The following is an 18,391-nucleotide window of genomic DNA, read 5'->3' on the forward strand; positions in this document are numbered from 1 at the left end:
GGCACCCAAAGGTGGTCTGGCAATCAACTGATACTTCCTAGGTCCGCAGTCATTTACCAAACTGAGTATTCTCAGTAAGGCTATGCTTGGCAACCCTAAGAAAAATTTCACAGGCCATACCTCTACACACACTTATCTCCCTTTCTCAAATGCCTTTTTTCTCTTTCTTCAGCCCTTCACTAACAAACTTTAACTTTATCTTCTGCCTCTGCTATTAGAACATAACCTCCAAAACGGCAGGGATTTTTTCAGTTTTCATCCATTGCTGTTTCTTCTCCAGCGACCAGAATAATGCCTGGGACTCCCCATTGTGGAAGAAAATCCAAGTATATGATAAAAAAGAACAAAAAAGGGAGCAGAAAAATTACAATCAATCACGCAGGGATTTCATTGCCAGGAATGAAATCTGGCACTAAGGCGGCTCACAAATATTTGTTGAACACAGTCGTTCTCAAAAGCTAGCCAGTCAACTACTTTGAGAGGCTATTAAAACACAGACTCCCAGGCCCATGCCCACGAATTCTCATTCCACAACCAAGTGGAACCCCTGAATCACAGCAATGTATTGAGGCAGGCAACAGAACGGCCAAAAGGGAAAAAACACTGAGCCTAGGGAGAAGACTGTGAGGCTGAGCCACGAAAAGATGCTCACAACTACATTTCGGTAAATAAATGTATTGAGCGCCTGCTGCATACGAGGCTTAGCCGCTCCCTCGGGGGAGGAGAAAGGCGCGGCTTCCGCCCTCCGGAGACTTTTGATCTGGCACCCCTCGATGCCCGCGTTCCCGGCTCCCTCCCACCTGATTGCTCCCCGGCTCCGCAGGTCGCCCAGGCTCCGCCCCCGAAGGCTCACCGCTCACCGGGCGCCCAGGACGCGCGCCGCGGCCTCCCTCACCTGTGGGCCCTGCAGACGCTGCAGCAGCGCGTCCTCGTCTTCCTCAAGACCAGCTCCTCCAGGCACCGCTCCACGGCCGGTTTGTCCTTCTCTAGCGTCAGGCGGTTCCGCTGCCAGAGCCGTCTCTCCTCCGCCGCGACTGCCACCCCAAGGGCCGCTACCCGCGGCAGTGCCGGCGGTTTCCGCTGGGATGAAAGAGCAGGCTTTCGGGCGGCCCTGCCGGCCCCACTCCTGCTCTTGGGTCCAGTCTCATTCCGCTCCTCCGTTTCAGCGGCATCCTCAGGTTGGAGAAGGAACGCAGGCGCTCACGTGGAACCTCACTGCGCCTGCGCCGGGGCCCTGGCTTTCCGCCGTGGACGAAGCCGCGGGGTCGGAAGAGAGCGGAAGGAGCCTGCGCAGTCCTTGAGCACGTGACCAGCACTCGCTTCCCTGCGTAACGCCCACTCCCCTCATGAGCCCCTCCCCGTGTGGGAGTTCCTCCGGCAGGACCAATCTTCCAGGTGGAGGGGGAAGCGGCGTGACTGGAGTGGAAAATTTTTCCTAGCACAACTTCGCAGCTGTAACTGATTGAACGGAGCACGATAAAGCCAGGGTATAAACTGAGACGACAGGATGAAACTTCTACTCTTCTTCCTGACCCCTTAACCACTCGACTTACACGAGCCCCAGTTGCTTTCTCCACCCCTTCGTCTTGGTACGGCCCTTGGAGTACGGAGCCTGCAGAGGGTCCCACGCTGGAAGACAGATAGGAGGGTAAGTAGGGAAGTGGGCCAATCGGGGCGCGGGTCACGGCGCAGGCGCGTTGGGGAGGGAGGGCTATGCTAATGTTGTTGATATCCTGGGGCCACCCGAGTTAAAGGGGGGAAATCCGGGGGCTGCTGCAGCCGCCACCGGTCTGGGCCCATCTGGGGCCCCCGTGTAATCGCCGTAGTCCCAGGGAGAGGCGCCTGCCCCCAGCTCGGGGAGGGGGCGCCGCGAGCCCGGGGAGCACGGACAACCCCTACCCATGAGGCCCTGATGGAAAACACAAAGGATCTGGTGAGAGCCGAGCGCGGCAGCTGCTTTGTGTGTCAGGTGGGGGGGTGGCGCCTGCAGCTCCCCGACCCCAGGAACCCTTGCAGCTCCCTGACCCTGCTCCCGGGCCTGCTTCTCCATCCCACGCCCCCTCAACCTCCGGACCCCCCCTCCCCCTGGCGGCCGTTAAACGATTGGGGGTTCCCCTCCCCCCACCCCCTCACTCCTCGACTCACCGGGGTTCTCTTTATCCCTCCGACTTCTGAAGGAAAAATTTTAGAAGAAAGTTTTTCTCTTCGTCCCGCCCCCCCTCCCCCTTCAGCTCTGGCTGGGGGGAAAGGCTGGATTTTTCGGCCGCCCAGGGTGGGGGAATGGAGTCCTCACTTCTCCCAAGGGGGCAGAGTTTTGGTGCTTTGCAGAGGAAGGCGCCTATCCGCTGTGGGGCGACTGCCGCGAGGCGTTTCGCACGTGGAGGTGGAAAAATGGAAAGGGGGCGGGGTGGGCACGTGTGGGAGGGAGAGGTGGGAGTGGTGTTTGGGAGGCAGCAGCCAGGGCCGCCTATTTAAAAGGATTTTAAGTCGGTGGGCTTTATGACCGTTGAGTTCTCTTTTGTGAAATAAGAATCCTGACATTTCAGAGTCGGAAGAGACATTAGAGGTCACCCAAAGCGGCCGTCCCCTCTGCAGCCTCTCTGACAAGTGGTAGGTAGCCTGGGCTTTGCCTAAACCCCTGCAAATACTGAGCGCTCACTGCTGCCCAAGGAAGCCCTTTCCGTTCAGCTGTTATGACTGTTGTTTGCCTACCCTTACTGGACTCTCGTCTCATTCATGTCCTTGTTAAGATGATTCCCTTTTTACTTCTCAAATTTTCTCTCACATCCTCCTCACCCACCCACCGCTTATTGGCCTATATTTTGTGTGCCAGGAAAGAACAGCAGGGAAGTGGAGGAAGGAGATTTTAAGAGATAGTGAGGGCCAGCTGAAAACTTTGCTGGGTCTCTTCGAATGTGCTGGCTTCTATGTCTGAGGATGGTTGATATTTTTCTACAGGAAGCTTGGGAATTAAGGTCTGGGGAGTTCATGGCTGTCTTCTCCCACTAGTGCATCTTTTTGAAGTTAGAAATTTCAGTATTATCTCTGTAGTACTCCTGTCTCAAAGCACATTTCTTGTTTTCCTGAATCAGTCTCCCTAAGAATGCCTCAAATTGTGTCCTGGAGATTGTATTGAAGCTGTTAGAAGCACCTCCTGGTAGAGGGACGATCAGAAGAACTGCACTACCACCCCCACCCCCTTTTGACGTCTGTTTTTCTGTCTAGCTGGGCTTCCTTCTCAGTGCCCCTCCTTTGCAATGTTTTCATTTCTTTCTCTTTTTTTTCCAACTTTTTTGTGAAAGTTGAAATTTTTGCAACACTTTATATTTATTTAGAGTTTGCAGTATTTTTCATGATCCTTACATTACTGTGCACCTATAGTTATCACTCGGTAGTGGGGACAATTCAGTCTTTTTGTTACTTAGTGTTTTTCCAACGTTCTTCATTTGGTGAGCTATGGCGCTTCCAAAAGTAATTTTATTGGCATAGGAATCTTGGGGGCACATATTTTCCTCTTCCTAATATGGTGAAGTGGGAGTTAAGACAACAGATAAAATGTGTAAGTGATGAATCTGGTATAAAAGCCAGAGAACAAATTTTATTTTAAACTCTCAGCCCCCTATTTAAAATGTTAGAGCACAGACTTTTTTTTTTCTTTCCCTGTTTTACGACTTTTGCTCTGCTCTGATGTGCTTACACTGTGCTTTTTTTTTTTTTTTCGTTTGTTTACCTCAACACCAATGAGTGTTTAGAAAGAAAATAGCTTTTTTTTTGCACCACCTCCTTCTCTGAATAACAAGTAGCTTCTATTTATATAGAACCCCATACTCCAGGCTTATGGGTGCCTTGCAAATTATAGCAAAAACTGTCTTGAATAAGTATCTGTTTATAAGTATCTTATGTTGGGCCATGTTTTTTAACTCCTCCAATTTTTAATTTTACACAAACTTTGACATACGATATTTTCTGTAAATCTAGTCACTAAAGTTAAACATGAGAATGAATACTAGGTACTGGTAAAAGTTAATAGAGCTGTGTAATTGTCTGGACAGTTTTAATTAATGTGGAGTTCCAAATCCCTGCTCCCTTTAAACATAAACTGTCATGACTTAAGTTGACTGACTTTGGAGACATTTGCATTCTAAACATACTAGACAGGAATGACTGGTTTTATTTTTAAGGAAGACACTATTATATACTTTTATGGCCTGTTATATGTTGACCTGAATAGTGTCTAAACCTTAGATGTTCAGATGCTTTGAATCCTCAGTTACATTGGAAATTAAAATAAAATAATTTAAATTGTTTTAAACATAACATAGTAGTCAAAGGAAGGTAAAACTATAGCTTAGAAGTGAAAACAACATATTAATGTCATAAATACTAAACCACTAGGTTACTAAAAGCCAAGAGTGCTCAGTGCTTTGAGTGACCACATCCTAAATTAGACAAGTCACTCTTCTTTTGGTTGCTCCTTGTTTCTCGATTTTTATCTTTAAAATGTTTGGTAAATAAGATTTAACTTTTTCACATTTAAAATGTTAAGGTAAGCCATTTAAAAATACCATTAGTTTCAGTGTTTCAAATCCAAAAGAAAGATAAAAACATCAAGATAAAAGACGAGAGGAGACTTAATAATTACTTAAAACAAGCTAAGATATGCTTCCTAACACTAGGGGATTCTTGACCATCAAAGGCTACTTTTAACTTTATACAAGAACTGCAGGTTGTCTTGGATTTAATCATGATTTCTAAATAAATCTTTTTTTTAGGATTTTTTTCCCCACAAATTTATAATTTCTTGCTTTGCTGCAACCCATAAGATAGGGTGGAAAGAAAATAATTCCCAATTGAATTTTTAAAAATTTTTTTAGAGGGGAGGTAAGTAGATTTTACTATCTTTAAAAATTTTTTTCTCCTTGCCCTCCCATTAAATTTGGCGTGGGATGAAGTGATATAGTAAAGGGCACTGGCAGACTAGGTTAGCATTTCAATTCTGCCACTAACTAGCTTCACAACACATGTTCAGCAAGATCCTGTGCCTCAGTTTTCTCATCCTTCGAGTTGAAGGGCTGATATAGAATCACCATTGTCCAATAGAACTTTTTGTCGTGCTGGAAATGTCCTATATCTGTGCGATCTGTGTGGTGGCCACTAGCCACACGTGACTGTTGAGGGCCCAAAATGTAGCTAGTGACTGAGGCACCCAGTTTTTAATTTGATTTATTCAGTTTTGATTTAAATAACCACAATGTCTGCCACCTTGGACATGCAGATACAGAACAGTGTTTTCCAAGCTTAGCTAATCTCTTGAATCACCTCTTGGGACTCTTGTAAAAGTACAAAACATCTGTCAGAGGTTATCATTCAGTAGGTCTGCAGTGGAACCTAGGAATGCAGGCCTTAGAAAGGTTTTTATTAGGTTGGTTAGAGAAACACTGCATTAGATTTCTGAGCTCCCATCTAGTTCTCACTTTAGTATTGGTAACTTAAAATGTAATGTAGTAGAAATGAGCTCTGGACAAAGTTGGCAGACTGGCCATCCTCTAGCTCTGGCAACTCCTGACCATGAACTTAGGCAAGTTTGCCTAATTTCTTCAACTTTCATTTTCCTCATCTAAAATAAGGACCAAACATCAGCCCTGCCTTCTTCCCAAGGTTTCTGTAAACCTCCAGTCAGATGTGATGACCACTGTATAAGAAGATGTGAGCTGCTATAAATAACTAAAATGTTGAGATATCTTTCCAAGGTCTCCTTTTCCCCCTTTTCAGTGCATTATCTAATTCCTACTTATATTATAGAACTAGCTGTAGATAATACTCATTAATTAACTTTGTGATTTCTTGTTCTCCCAACTATTTGGCCATAGTTTGTAGTCTGGTTTTAGGACATGCGTATTAAACGTAATATTTTTTAAAATTTCTGGTACTTAGCATAATACTTGCATATATTGCTCAGTAAATATTGGGTAGTACCATTTATTACTTTACTTGTAGACTTCAAAACTTTAATTAGCTAGTTTCAGATTATTTTATACACCAGAAAAATAACCCCCTTGCATACATGTGTGTTCAACTGTATTTTAATTGTTCCAATATCAATACCCTATAGTTATTATTATTCAGTGATTGTATATCTTTTGAGCAGCCAGCTTCAAATGTATTTTTTAAAGATAAACAACAAGAGAATATCATCACTTTACATCAATATTTTCAGGTTTATCAAGTCAACATGATGCTAAAAACCTATTTAACTTATTTTTTGACATTAACATTAATAAATTATTTTGCTTGTTTGCTCACATTACATTTATACTACAGTCCCAGCCACAGTATAAATTCTGTTATTTGGAGTAGAATTAATAGCTAATAGTGATGTTTAATGTAGCCCCTCTAGGCTACTACATTTCAGACTTAATTTTGACATGGTCATCTTATTTTTAATTAGCTTTTCAGGTTCATACTTAAGGGTCATAGCTTTCTTCTCTGAAGGATTGAAAGCCCATTCATGTGAATTATTTTATTTTGTCATACATCCTTCCTGTGTGGTAAGTGGTGTTTTCCTTATTTGGAGAGAGGGAAACTGAGTCCTAAGTAACTGTTGCATCCAAAATCCTAAATAATAGAACTAGACCTTGATCCCAAAGAGATGGAAATTTGTATTTTTATATATATCAAAGCATAGCTTCCTTTTGCTCACTATTGCTTTAAATTATAGAATATTATTATGTAAAATACTGTCCTCTCCTATCCATCCCTGGGTACTTCTCAGTTTCTCTAATTCGGATATTCAAGATGTTATTGCTTTCAGTTTGATTACATCATTGACATGGATTTATTCTTTCTTTCACATTGAACTTGTAAGAAACAAAAACCCAATAATCTCAAATCCTTACCATTTATTTTTCTCCCAATAGTAAGCTTAGAAAGCATAAAGACACTTCTGTTGAATCCAGTGACTTGTATGCCAATAGTGAAGTGAGGACTTTGAAAATTATGTGGGCCACTGTACCCTCTTGGTACAGATAATGGAGAGCTGGTTAACTTTTGATTAGTCTGTTCATATTGAAATTATACTATTATTATTTGCATGCTTGCATTTGGAATCACTAATGTTTTCTGTAATGTTTCTCCTAGAGAAATTTATGCTTTTATTGGAACCTTTGGGTGATTATACAAGTAAATTAATGGTTATACCTTTTCAATTCCTTTATGAATTTCACAAGAAGGAAGGTTCATCAGGGTGACAGTCACAGTAGGAAAATGAAATTCTGCTGTGATTTATGACTCCTTCCTACATTTTGTCACCATAAAAACCTTTTTTGTTTTATTTTTCATTATAGAAGTGTTAACATATTTGCTTTAAAAAAAATGAAAAATATGGAACGGTTAAAATTATCCTTCCATCCCATTCTCACCATTAATGGTTTAGCTATTTATTCTTAATAGGATCTTTCTAAATATATATATTAACAGACATAGATATATCAATCTGTGCATATACCAGCATATATTGTTTCTTTTAATAAAAAATGAATCATACTGTTCATATTTAGCAATTTACTTTTTTCACCTATTTTACCTATTGCTAATCATTCCCCTACTTATGGCTAGATTGCTTTCAGTTTTTCACTTGCTACAAAAAGTATCCTTCCACATAGATAGATTCTTGTGTCCCATGAGTGTATCTGAAGCACGAATTCCTAAAAATGAGATTGCCTGTTGGAAGCATAGTTACTTTTTTTAATTTTCGTTAAGTAATAGAAATTGCTTTCCAAAAAGATGGCATACATTTGCCTCCCTACCAACTGTATATGAATGCTGTTTCTCCCACATATAAATATGGCAGTGCGAGATATCATCAATCTCTTAATTTTTACCAGTTTAATGAATTTTTAGAGATAATTTATACTTTATAAAAATTCACTTTATGTTTACAAAAGTAATATGTTCTCTTGATAGTACCATGTAACAATAATAAAAATACCTGAAAAGGGGATCCCTTACAGCAATCTTTTTTTCTCTTCCCACTATAGCTTTCATGAAGACAGCTATTTTTAATTCTTTCATCTTTTTGAACTACCTCCATAATTCTAAATATTAGGCTCATGTTACTTCATGAATGAATTTTAGACAGTATCTTTTGACTTCCTCTGTAGTGGATGAGGAGTCACCATACATGCCCTAGTATTAGGTAAGGTTTCCCCATCTACAATCGTCCTATCACCTATATTCAAGGCCTTCAGGAGTCACTTAACATGATATTTCAGTTTTACTTTGAGAAAGTGGTCAAAAAGGCACACTACCTGAAAGTTTTATTTGATCTTTGACTTCTGTACTTAAAGAAATTAGCTGATAAAACCGTAATTAAGTAAAAAGAGAAAGGAGGTTAAAATTGAAGATAGATTTAAGATAATTTCCTTGACTCATATTGCTAGTGTTCGTTTTAGCTATATGACCTTGGGCAAATTACTTAGCCTGTTTGAACCTGTACTTCCTCATCTGTAAAATGGGAATAACAACAGTGTAAGGATTAAATGTATTACTACATATTAAGTGCTTAGAGTGTCCTTGACACATACAACATATCCTGTAAGTTGTATTATTTAGATTAGTTGTAGTCCTAATTATAACAGGCTTTTTATAAATAGTTAGCAAAAATAGTTCTTAAGGCTATCATGAAATTTATAAATAAAACTCGTGTAGGGTAAAATGTGTTTCTAAACCAAATTAGATGAAAATAAAGAAGACTTAGTCTGTAAAATTGTCAGGTGAATCTAATGTATGACAGATGAAGTGTTTCAGAAAATGGAAAAAACAGTATTTCTAAAATAATATATTCTAATATACTACTTAAATGTGTATGTGTAGACTTCCAAATCTGGAGAACAGTGGCAGAAGCCTGATGCAATTTTCCCACTCACCTACTGATGAACCAAAAAAACCCAACAAAAAGCACATAGAAATCACACACCACCCCTGCCTTCAGCATTAAGAAACAGATTACCACAACCTTCAGATTACCTGTAAGTAGAGAAATCAGATTCTGCCCATTCCTGTGGATATGAAGAGTAGGAAAGGGTAGGCTTAACAAATTCATTAAAAGAATTTAGGGGGATGGAAGGCTTAGGTGAAGCAGAAAATACCACTTCCCAAAGAGAAAAATCCAACATTTTAAGTTCCAAAATAATGAATATGGCTTGAAATATGATAGATCACAGCTCTAGCCCCAGAGAAGTGCTTGAAAGTAAGCAATACCAGAATTGGTACCCTGAAATTATAAGTAGTACTTCATAGGGAAGGAGTGAAGACATGGAGACTTGGAGTCATGGCCGTAAAGAGAATGAAGGAAAAGGAAAAAATAATCTTTCACAAAAAGAGGAACTTAAGACAATTCTTGAACTAGGAACTCTGACCATAAAATGAGTAGAAATAGAAGAGATTGGACCACATCCATACAGAAATTCTATAAGAAAAAAACAAATAATATGAATCAAAGCATATCAGCTGATGAAAATCTGTCCGCCCCCACCCCCCCCCGGATAAAGAAAAATATGAGGCAGAAGAAAGTTAACATATTAATACTCAAAATGAAATAAAGCATCCTCAAGCCAGTATTTGGATGGAAATAATGATTTAAAAAAAATGTCATTCAGAAATATAAAACAACAGAAAGGGACAAAAGACAGGAAGAAATAAAGTCAGATTAAACTGAGAAAAGAGAAGAAAAAAGTCATAAGAAATATGTCTAGTTTAAGAAATAAAGTCTAAGTTACAAGTTTCCCAACAAACAACAGAATCAAATGCAAGTATAATAAAAGACATAGAAGGAAAACAAGAGAATGAAATTTATTCTTTTAAATTGACTTTAAATGAAAGATGAGTCTAAAAAGTCTTAAGTGTAATTGATGTCTCTCAAGAAGGAAAAGAATAAATCTGTAATATTTAAAACCATAATCTAAGAAAACTTTCTGGAATAAAAGATCTGACTCTTGAATTTCAAATGCATCAAAAGTTCATACCAGAAGATAAACTCCAGTATATATTTTAGTAAAGCTATTTAGCTTTAAAGATACAGAAAAATTCTCTGGGCCTCCAAGCAAAATGATGAAGTGACGTACAAGGACCAGATAATTAGAATGGTATTGGATTTCTCAAAAGCAACGTACAAAGCAAGACGATAGTGGAGCAGCATAAGGAAAGAAAATGCTAACCTAAGATTTTATACCCAGTCACCTATCCTTCAAGAGTATAAAATAACAGTTTTGGACATGCCAAGAACTCAGAGAATACTGTACTCACTAGGCCCTTCCTGGGAAAATTATTGAAGGATGACCTCATCTAAGAGATGTTTGTGAAATTTTCTGCAAAAAGTAACAATATTTTACTTATATATCTTTTTAAACTAAGATTAAAACCAAGAGTAGGAACATAAGGTAAAAGAATAGTGCATAAATGATAAGGTTGTGACAAAGGAGAGAGATTGCAGCTAAAAAATACGGGCGGGTAAAGGGAAAAGAGAAAAATTAGAATAAAAGTGATGACTTTAGTTTGGCCATTACAAGAGACTCAGAGAATACTATCTGAAACTGAAAGAAACGTTGGGTAAGAAAAAAGAAACCTGGAGTGGTAAAAGATACTAATTCAAGGATAAGCATTAGAAAAAAGGATACAAACTCTTCAAAATACTGAAGGAATTTTTTAAAGACCAAGCAAAGAAAACCATCATGAAGGAAAAAAATACAATAAATATTGTATAATGCACTCATAAATTAGAAGAAAATAATATGACAATTGAAAACAAAATACCGGTCATATCAAGGAGGATTCTCTCACCAATTAAAAATATTTTCAGATAGGCTTAAAAATCACAACCCAACTTTATAACATACAAAAAGCCCTTAAAACAGCTAAAAATAAAAGGATGGATAAAGATATACTAAGCCAATAGAAATAAGAATGCAGAGTTGGCAATACTGATACCAAATTAGAAGTCAAACCAAAAAGCATTAAACAAGACAAAGGAGGACTGTTTAAATGCTAAAACTACAGTTCACAACAAAGATACAACAATTATCAGCAAGTCTATTTAAATCAGAAACTGTAAAAACGGAAACAGTCAAAAGAAACACTAAAAATGGAGACTTAAATGCTCTTAGCACAAGGTAGGTATAGTAGACAAAATATCAGGGTATAAAATACCTAAACAACATAATAAAGCAGATCTTCAGGTATATCCATCACTACATTCTAATAGAGAATATGCTTTCTTTCAAACAGAATATTCACAAAAGTTATTGATAATTAGGAAAACATCATTTTAGATCCCATTCAAGAAAACAAAAGCAAAACCAAAAAGCAAAAGGGCACTACCTTGATATTTAGAAACCTTCTGTTGTATGTTAGAAAGCCCTGTACAAGCATATTGATAGCAGTTTTATTCATAGTAGTCAAATCTGGGTTGAGAATGGTTAGACTAATACATTGATAAAGTGCAGTATTACTTAGCAGTAAGAAGCAATGAACCATTATACATGTAGTAACATAAGATAAATCTCAAAAATACTATGCTGCGTGAAATAGATACAAAAATGTATGGTTTTATTCCATTTCTATAAAATCCTAGCTATATGCAAAATTAACTAGTACTAAAATGGGGGTGGGGAGGGAAAAACTGACTGGGAAAGGACGTGAGGGAGCTTTCTAGAGTGACAGAAAAGTTCTGTATCTTGATGTGCATTCAGAATTATGCTTCAATTTAAAAAAATAAACAACTCGGGTAAAAGGGAAATGCAAACAAATTACAGTTTCTAAAAAATAATAATAATGAAAATACTGCATACACATAATCTGGAAAACATTTAAAGCATTAGCTGAGGAAAATTCATACTCCTGGATACCTATATTTTCAGTTGTAAAAGAAAAATAACAAATTTTATGTAAGATCTTTGGCTTTATCAGTGATTGATAAATTGGGCAGCATCCAATCTAGCAGAGAAGAGCTCTGAAGAGCTACATAAGATGAGACATTTTTATAGACCAAAGTGAGCAGGAGGAACAAAAGAATTGTACTGGGCATTTGCTGATTTGTTACAGTGGAGTAACTTGTGTTGATAGATTGACCTAGGCCTGTCCTTTCTGGGAGAGCTGAGTGTAGAAACCTAGCTACTAAATTTTGATTTGCTGACATGGGACTTAGCATGAGCAACTCCATCTTGGGCCTTATCAGGTTACTTTAACATAGTAAAAATGAAAGAATGAAAACAAATAGTCTCCAACTCAGAAATGAACAACAAAGTAAGCAAAAAGAAAACACAAAAAAGAAAATAATAGATAAAAGTAGAAATTAATGAGTTGAAGAACAGAAAAACTACGTATCAAATTGCAAGTCAATTCTAGATTTTGGGGCGGGGGGATTCACAGAATGCATAAACCACTAGCTAGTTTAATCAAGGGGGAAAGGAGAAAGCACAAATTCGCAAAATAAGAAATGACAAGGGAAGTGATTAGAAGAAACTGAGGAAATCATACACAACTATTTTGCACACCTCTATGCAAGTAAATTTGAAAACCTAGATGAAATGGATTATTTCTTAGGAAAATACAGTTTAAGAAAATTGGCCTCGCTAGGGATTAAAAAAAAAACTTAAACTATTTCCGTTGAAGAAATAGAGAAATTTATCAAGAAATAGAGAAATTTATCAAGGAGCTATCCCACAAAACATGAGGCCCAAATGATTTCACAAGGAAGTTCTACAAAACCTTTAGAGACCACATAGTTGCAATGCTACATGAATCATTTCACACCATAGAAAATGAAAGAAAGGGGGGAGGGCATATAGCTTAGCGGTAGAGTACATGCTTAGCATGCACAAGGTCCTGGGCTCAATCCCCAGTACTTCCTCTAAAAATAAATAAGTAAACCTAATTACCCCCACCCCCACCCCCCAAAATAAAAAAAGTAGAGAGAATGAAAGAGAACTTCCTAATTATTTTATAAAGCAAGAGTTACAGTGATTTCTAAACCTGATAAAGATAGCACAAAAAATAGAAATTAGATATTTATGAATGTCAATGTAAAACTCTAAATATTGTGCAGTCTAATACCATATTAAAATGCATTGTGATGAAGTGAGCTTTATAGTAGAAATACAAAGATGATTCAGTATTTGGAATTCTGCTGATATAATTTACCATATTAATAGCTCTAAGGAGAAAAATCATATTCTCTTTCTAGATGCTGGGAAAGTCTGTGACAAAATATACCACCTGTTCCTAATAAAAGCTTTTGAGAAAACAGGAATGGATAAATCCTTCCTTAACATGATTTTTGTAAATATGTGCACACACCTTAATTCTAAAGCCACTTAATAGGGAAACACTAAGATTAAGAAATGAAGTAAGGGTGTCTGTTGTCTCCACCATTTAACATTGTGCTGGAAATATGAACCAACACAGTTAGGGGAAAAAAACATTTATAGGCATAATGGAAAAAAGATGAAAAGTTTCTTTGCAAGTAACATGATAGTTTGCCTGGAATGCCCTAGAAATTCAATGATACAACTTTCAAAATAATTTAGCAAGATTGCAGTATTTAAAATAATCTTAATGTATTCAGTAACCAAGTAGACAATATAACAAAAGGGGAAATTACATTTACATTAGCAACAAAAAGTAGATAAAATACTTAAGTTCATAAGGATTTGCTTTGAACAAGAAATATTTAGGGGGGAAGGTATAGCTCAGTGGTAGAGTGTGTGCTTAGTATGCACGAGGTCCTTGGTTCAATCCCCAGTACCCCCATTAAAAAAAAAAAAATATATATATATATATACACACACACATCCACACCTAATTACCTCCCCACAAAAATTGTTTTTAAATTTTTTAAATTGCATGGCAAAAAACTCCATAATCAAGATCAAAATTTGCCATATGTAACAGACAATGGTAAATTCAGGATAGGTTCTTAAATACAGAGAATTTTGAAAAAAATTTAAAGATTAAAAACACTAAAGAAAAAAGAGCAGAAGATAAGAACAGACAATTTCACACACACAAGAAGGTACAAAAATGGTTCAGTGTAGGACTATACTGATTTTTAATACCAGTCCCCACTAAAAAGGATGAGAGCTCCTTGGAGGAATGGTTGATTTCAGGGACGAAGCAGCAGAGGTATAAAATGATCCTGGAATTTCTTGATATCCCAGAAAATAAGGCATTACTCTAAAGTTGACCATGTCAGAATGATGTAGGAGCCAGTTCAAGGGGGTGCTAGTTGCCAAATCTGAGATTATTTGAGCCCTCAAATAATTAAGGACGGTAATGAGTTATACACCATTAGAGGGGTGGAATAGGAGTTAGCGAATTCATACTGATGATGAGTAGGTAGGTAGATACACAAGTGGAATGGTGGGGGAGTTCCCTGCTGACTGGTAAATGAGTACTAGAATTAGAAATCATTTGGCAGCCATCACAGTAATGTTTGGTTTGGCAGAAGTTACTTGATCCCTAATTTAGGGATGAAGTGGGTGGGATTTCAGTGAGAAACAGAACATTTGTATTTTTTAAGTGTCCCCAAGTTTGCTTATTAGTTGCAAGGAGAAATATGGTAAGTATACAGTGCAAAAACTGGGCAACACCTTGGCAGAGTGATCAAAGTGAACATCACTAGTGAGGGGCAGATACGCATCTTGTGCCTCTGGATGTAATACTCTGAGAGGGATACGTCACTTAGGTAGTATTATGGGGATATATAACCTGAACGTGAGGAAACTTCAGATGAACCCCATGTGAGAAGCATTCTTTTAGAAAAAGGGGAGGAGGCCTGCATTCTCCAAAATTAATCTCCCAGATTAAAGGAAACAAATACAACATGATCCTGATCTGGAGGGAAGAAATGCTATAAAGGACATTATTGGGTCCATTGGACTATGGATGGTAAATTAAGGCAAAATATTGTTAAATTCTGAAACTGATAACTATGCTATAGTTAAAAGAGAATGTTTATATTCTTAGGAAATGCACATTGAAATAGTTAGGGATAATGACACATTGTATGCAACTCTCAAATGGTTCAGAAAAAAATTATATATTTCAAAAGAAAAGTAAAACAAATGGGGCAAATTTTTAGTTATTGGTGAATCTGAGTAGAGTATACAAAATTTCACTATACTATTTTTCCAACTTTTCTGAAAGTTTGAAGTTATTTCCAAGTAGGATGTTTTAAAAAAGAAAGACTATGCTAACATACCATTTTCATCCAGCATATTGGCAAAAACAACAACAACAAAAAAAACACTACTGCTGGCACAAATGCAAAATGGTAAAATTTCCATGGAGAGGAATTGGACAATACCTAACAAAATTACATAGATAGTCACCCTTCTACCCAGAAATTCTGCTTCTGAGAATATACCCTGAAAGTATACCTCAAGCAATTTATATGTGTGTGTGTGTGTACATTGCAGCAATATTTGTAATTACAGAACATTGAAAACTACTAAATGTCCAAATGAGAGATTGGTTAAATAAACATACACAGAATGGAGTACAGTGTAGCTCAAAAAGGAATGAGGAGATGTCTTTGCACTGAAATAAAGTGATTTCCAGGATATATTTGTAAATTAATGAAAGGAAAGGACAGAGGAATTTAGTTTGTGGCTTTTTGTGTAAGAAAGAAGAGGAAATAAAGAAGCATAAATACACCTATTTACCTTTTCATAACATACACAAGATGAGCCAGAGAGTAATAAAATTGGTCACCCAAGAGTTGATGAGGTAGGGAAGGAAATAGCATTGCTCCAGGTTATACCTTATGGTATAGTTCTTTATACTTGAAAGCAGGGTGAATTTTTTTGATAGTCCAAAAAGACCAAGTTAATTCAATAAGGATGTCAGAGGAAACTAAAACCAAAAGCAGACCAAACTGGATTTATTTCAAATGAGTAACATAACCACATTGAAGGATGGAGAAATAACTAATCCAAGAAACTCTTAAACTCAGTACTCCTTCCCTCAGTTCGGGGAGAAAAGCCTTCAAAGAAAATCTGAATTCAAAAGTTTACTTTTGTATCAAGTATGGATGTTGTGTTTCTGAAGCTAGTTAAATGTGTAAGAGGGTGGAGCAAATGAGTAAATGTTAATTTTGTTGGAAGCCAGGTTTTTCACTGGAAGAAGAGAGAGACATACAGATGTGGGAAGGTAAGGAAAAGCCCTGTGGGGATGGATTGGAATTGGAGGTGTAACTGTGAACTCATGATTTTCTAAAATATATTGTATATACATATGACACATGTCACATACATGTGTACATATATATTCCAACTCCATGCACTGAAGAGCTCCAGAAGCAATGAGATACCCAAGAAACAGCACATGGAGTACCTCAATCATTATTTGACATCCCCCAGAAAAGAAACCGAGGCTCTTTGATTAAATGGTTGATTCCAGGACTGAGATAGGAAAAAGTGTAAGCCTAGAGTGTCTTGATAGGCCAGAAAGTAAAGGATAACTCAAAAAATACTAGGGGCATGTCAGAATGACATAGGAGTTGGCTTGAATGGGCTCCCACTGGCCAAATCTGGCATAATTTGAGCCCCCAAATAATTAGGACAATAATGAATTATAAGCAATTGAAAAGTAGGAATCCGTAAGTTAATACCCATAAGAGAAAAAAGAAGGATCTTCCTTACAGAAGAATGCCAGCTGATGAATATGGAAGGAATTCTGGGGTTGGAAAATGATAGTAAAAGATTGGGTAAGAATCATCATTGGATGCTGAATCTGGAGTGAAGTTTTGAGGAGGAGAATATTTGCATGCTCTTGAAGTGTCTCCCTGTAGATTGCTTATTGAAAGAGGGAAAATAGACACCAATGGAGAACCAGACCAAAGCTAGACCAAGTCTTCAAACTTATCATCACCAGTAAGGGGCAGATGAGCATCATGTAATCTGGATGTGCTACCATGAGAAAGGTAGTGTCAGTGATGTAATATTGCAGTGTACAGTGAATCTAATGTTGAGAAAACTTCAAACACAAAAAGAGGAAATTTTTATCTTAGAGAAGGAAAAGAAGTCTGCATGAAAGAATTCCAAATAATTTGTGTAGATATTTCACCCTCAAGGAGGGGTACATAATTCCCCATTCCTTAAGTGTGGATTTCAAATAGTCGCTTTCTTCCAAAGAGTACAGTATGGAGAGGGGTGAAGAGTAATTTTTAAGTAGAGAATCCTGATGACTACTTCCTCAGGCAAGTGGTCAAGGTCACCATCAATAGGGATAAGTTATGTTGACAAGATGTATCCTTGGTGTATGATATACTACAGAGGGCATTTTACCTCTGATCTTCATCCCAAAAACATAACCCCAGTCTGATCTTGAGGAAGTTACGAGACACATCCCAACAGTAGGGACATTCAGCAAAAATACCTGACCAGTACTCCTCAAAACTGTCAAGGTCATCAAAAACCAAGAAAACCTGAGAAATTGTCACAGCCAATAGGAGTTTACATTACACTAAATGTAATGTGGGATCTTGGAACAGGAAAAAAAAATTGGGTAAAAATGAAGGAAATCTAAATAAAGTACAGACTTAGTTAATGACAGTGTATCAATATTGGTTCATTAATTACAACAAGTGTACAATACCAGTGTAAGATAGGGGAAACATTTTGGGTATAGGAAAAGTACTGTATCTTCAAATTTTCTGTAAATCTGTTGGAACTTAATATAAATGCTATAAATAACTTGTAAATAAAAATTAAATATTTTACAGTAAAAAATAGCTATTTACTATTACCTTCCTTAAAGAGAATAGGGAGGACATAATCATATATAAAGAATAGTCACTTACATTTAATAAATTAAGCTTTATGAAAAGACGTGTAACTCGGACAATAAATGTAAATTGACATTTACTCTTTTATCTTCATCCTCCAAGCTTTTTATTCAAATTGATCAAAAAACTTGCTTCTGTTATTTTTAATGTCATTGAGAAATGAGGAATCACCATATCTTTATAGCTATCCACTTCATTAAAACATTAATGTTTGTATAATTATATGAATAGTGTTTACTGCTGCTCAGCCTAGTCATTGTACTGTGTTCCTTTTTTTAGTATAACTTTTTTCTTGGAGTTAATCATTTTTTTGCATTTAATCATTATTTAAAATATCTTTTCAAATCCTCCAACAAACTCTGTCAAACACAAAAATTCATTTTTATCCTAGAGCCCCATCAACCTCCATCCTTCATCCTCCTTCTCTCATATAGTCTGCTTGCTTTCCAGCCTCCAGCACACCTGTCATCCAAGGGGCATCCCTTTGTCATTGTCTTGGAAATTACCTTTACCTCTGTCCTGTGTTAGATCTTCTTTCTTCATTACTTTGAT

The 18,391-nt window shown here is 37.4% G+C and overlaps 1 protein-coding gene and 1 pseudogene across 13 annotated transcripts in view; one reads left to right on the top strand and one right to left on the bottom strand.

Moving 5' to 3' along the window:
* The window catches only part of LOC102504571, a 117,917-nt pseudogene extending 116,014 nt beyond the window's left edge, over window positions 1-1,903 (bottom strand).
* The window catches only part of MBTD1 (mbt domain containing 1), a 62,242-nt gene continuing 44,988 nt past the window's right edge, over window positions 1,138-18,391 (top strand). For 3 of the 13 annotated variants that reach the window (XM_032498089.1, XM_032498090.1, XM_032498092.1), the window contains exons 1-2: window positions 1,668-1,933; window positions 2,547-2,610. Coding sequence is in view for 6 of the 13 variants with exons in the window: in XM_032498085.1 (XP_032353976.1) it covers window positions 1,913-1,933 (21 nt within the window). In the remaining 7 variants the exon portion in view is untranslated. The other 10 variants (XM_032498085.1, XM_032498086.1, XM_032498095.1 and 7 more) reach the window with 6 other exon arrangements.

This window comes from Camelus ferus, chromosome 16, assembly GCF_009834535.1.
Source record: "Camelus ferus isolate YT-003-E chromosome 16, BCGSAC_Cfer_1.0, whole genome shotgun sequence".
Lineage (NCBI taxonomy): Eukaryota > Metazoa > Chordata > Mammalia > Artiodactyla > Camelidae > Camelus > Camelus ferus.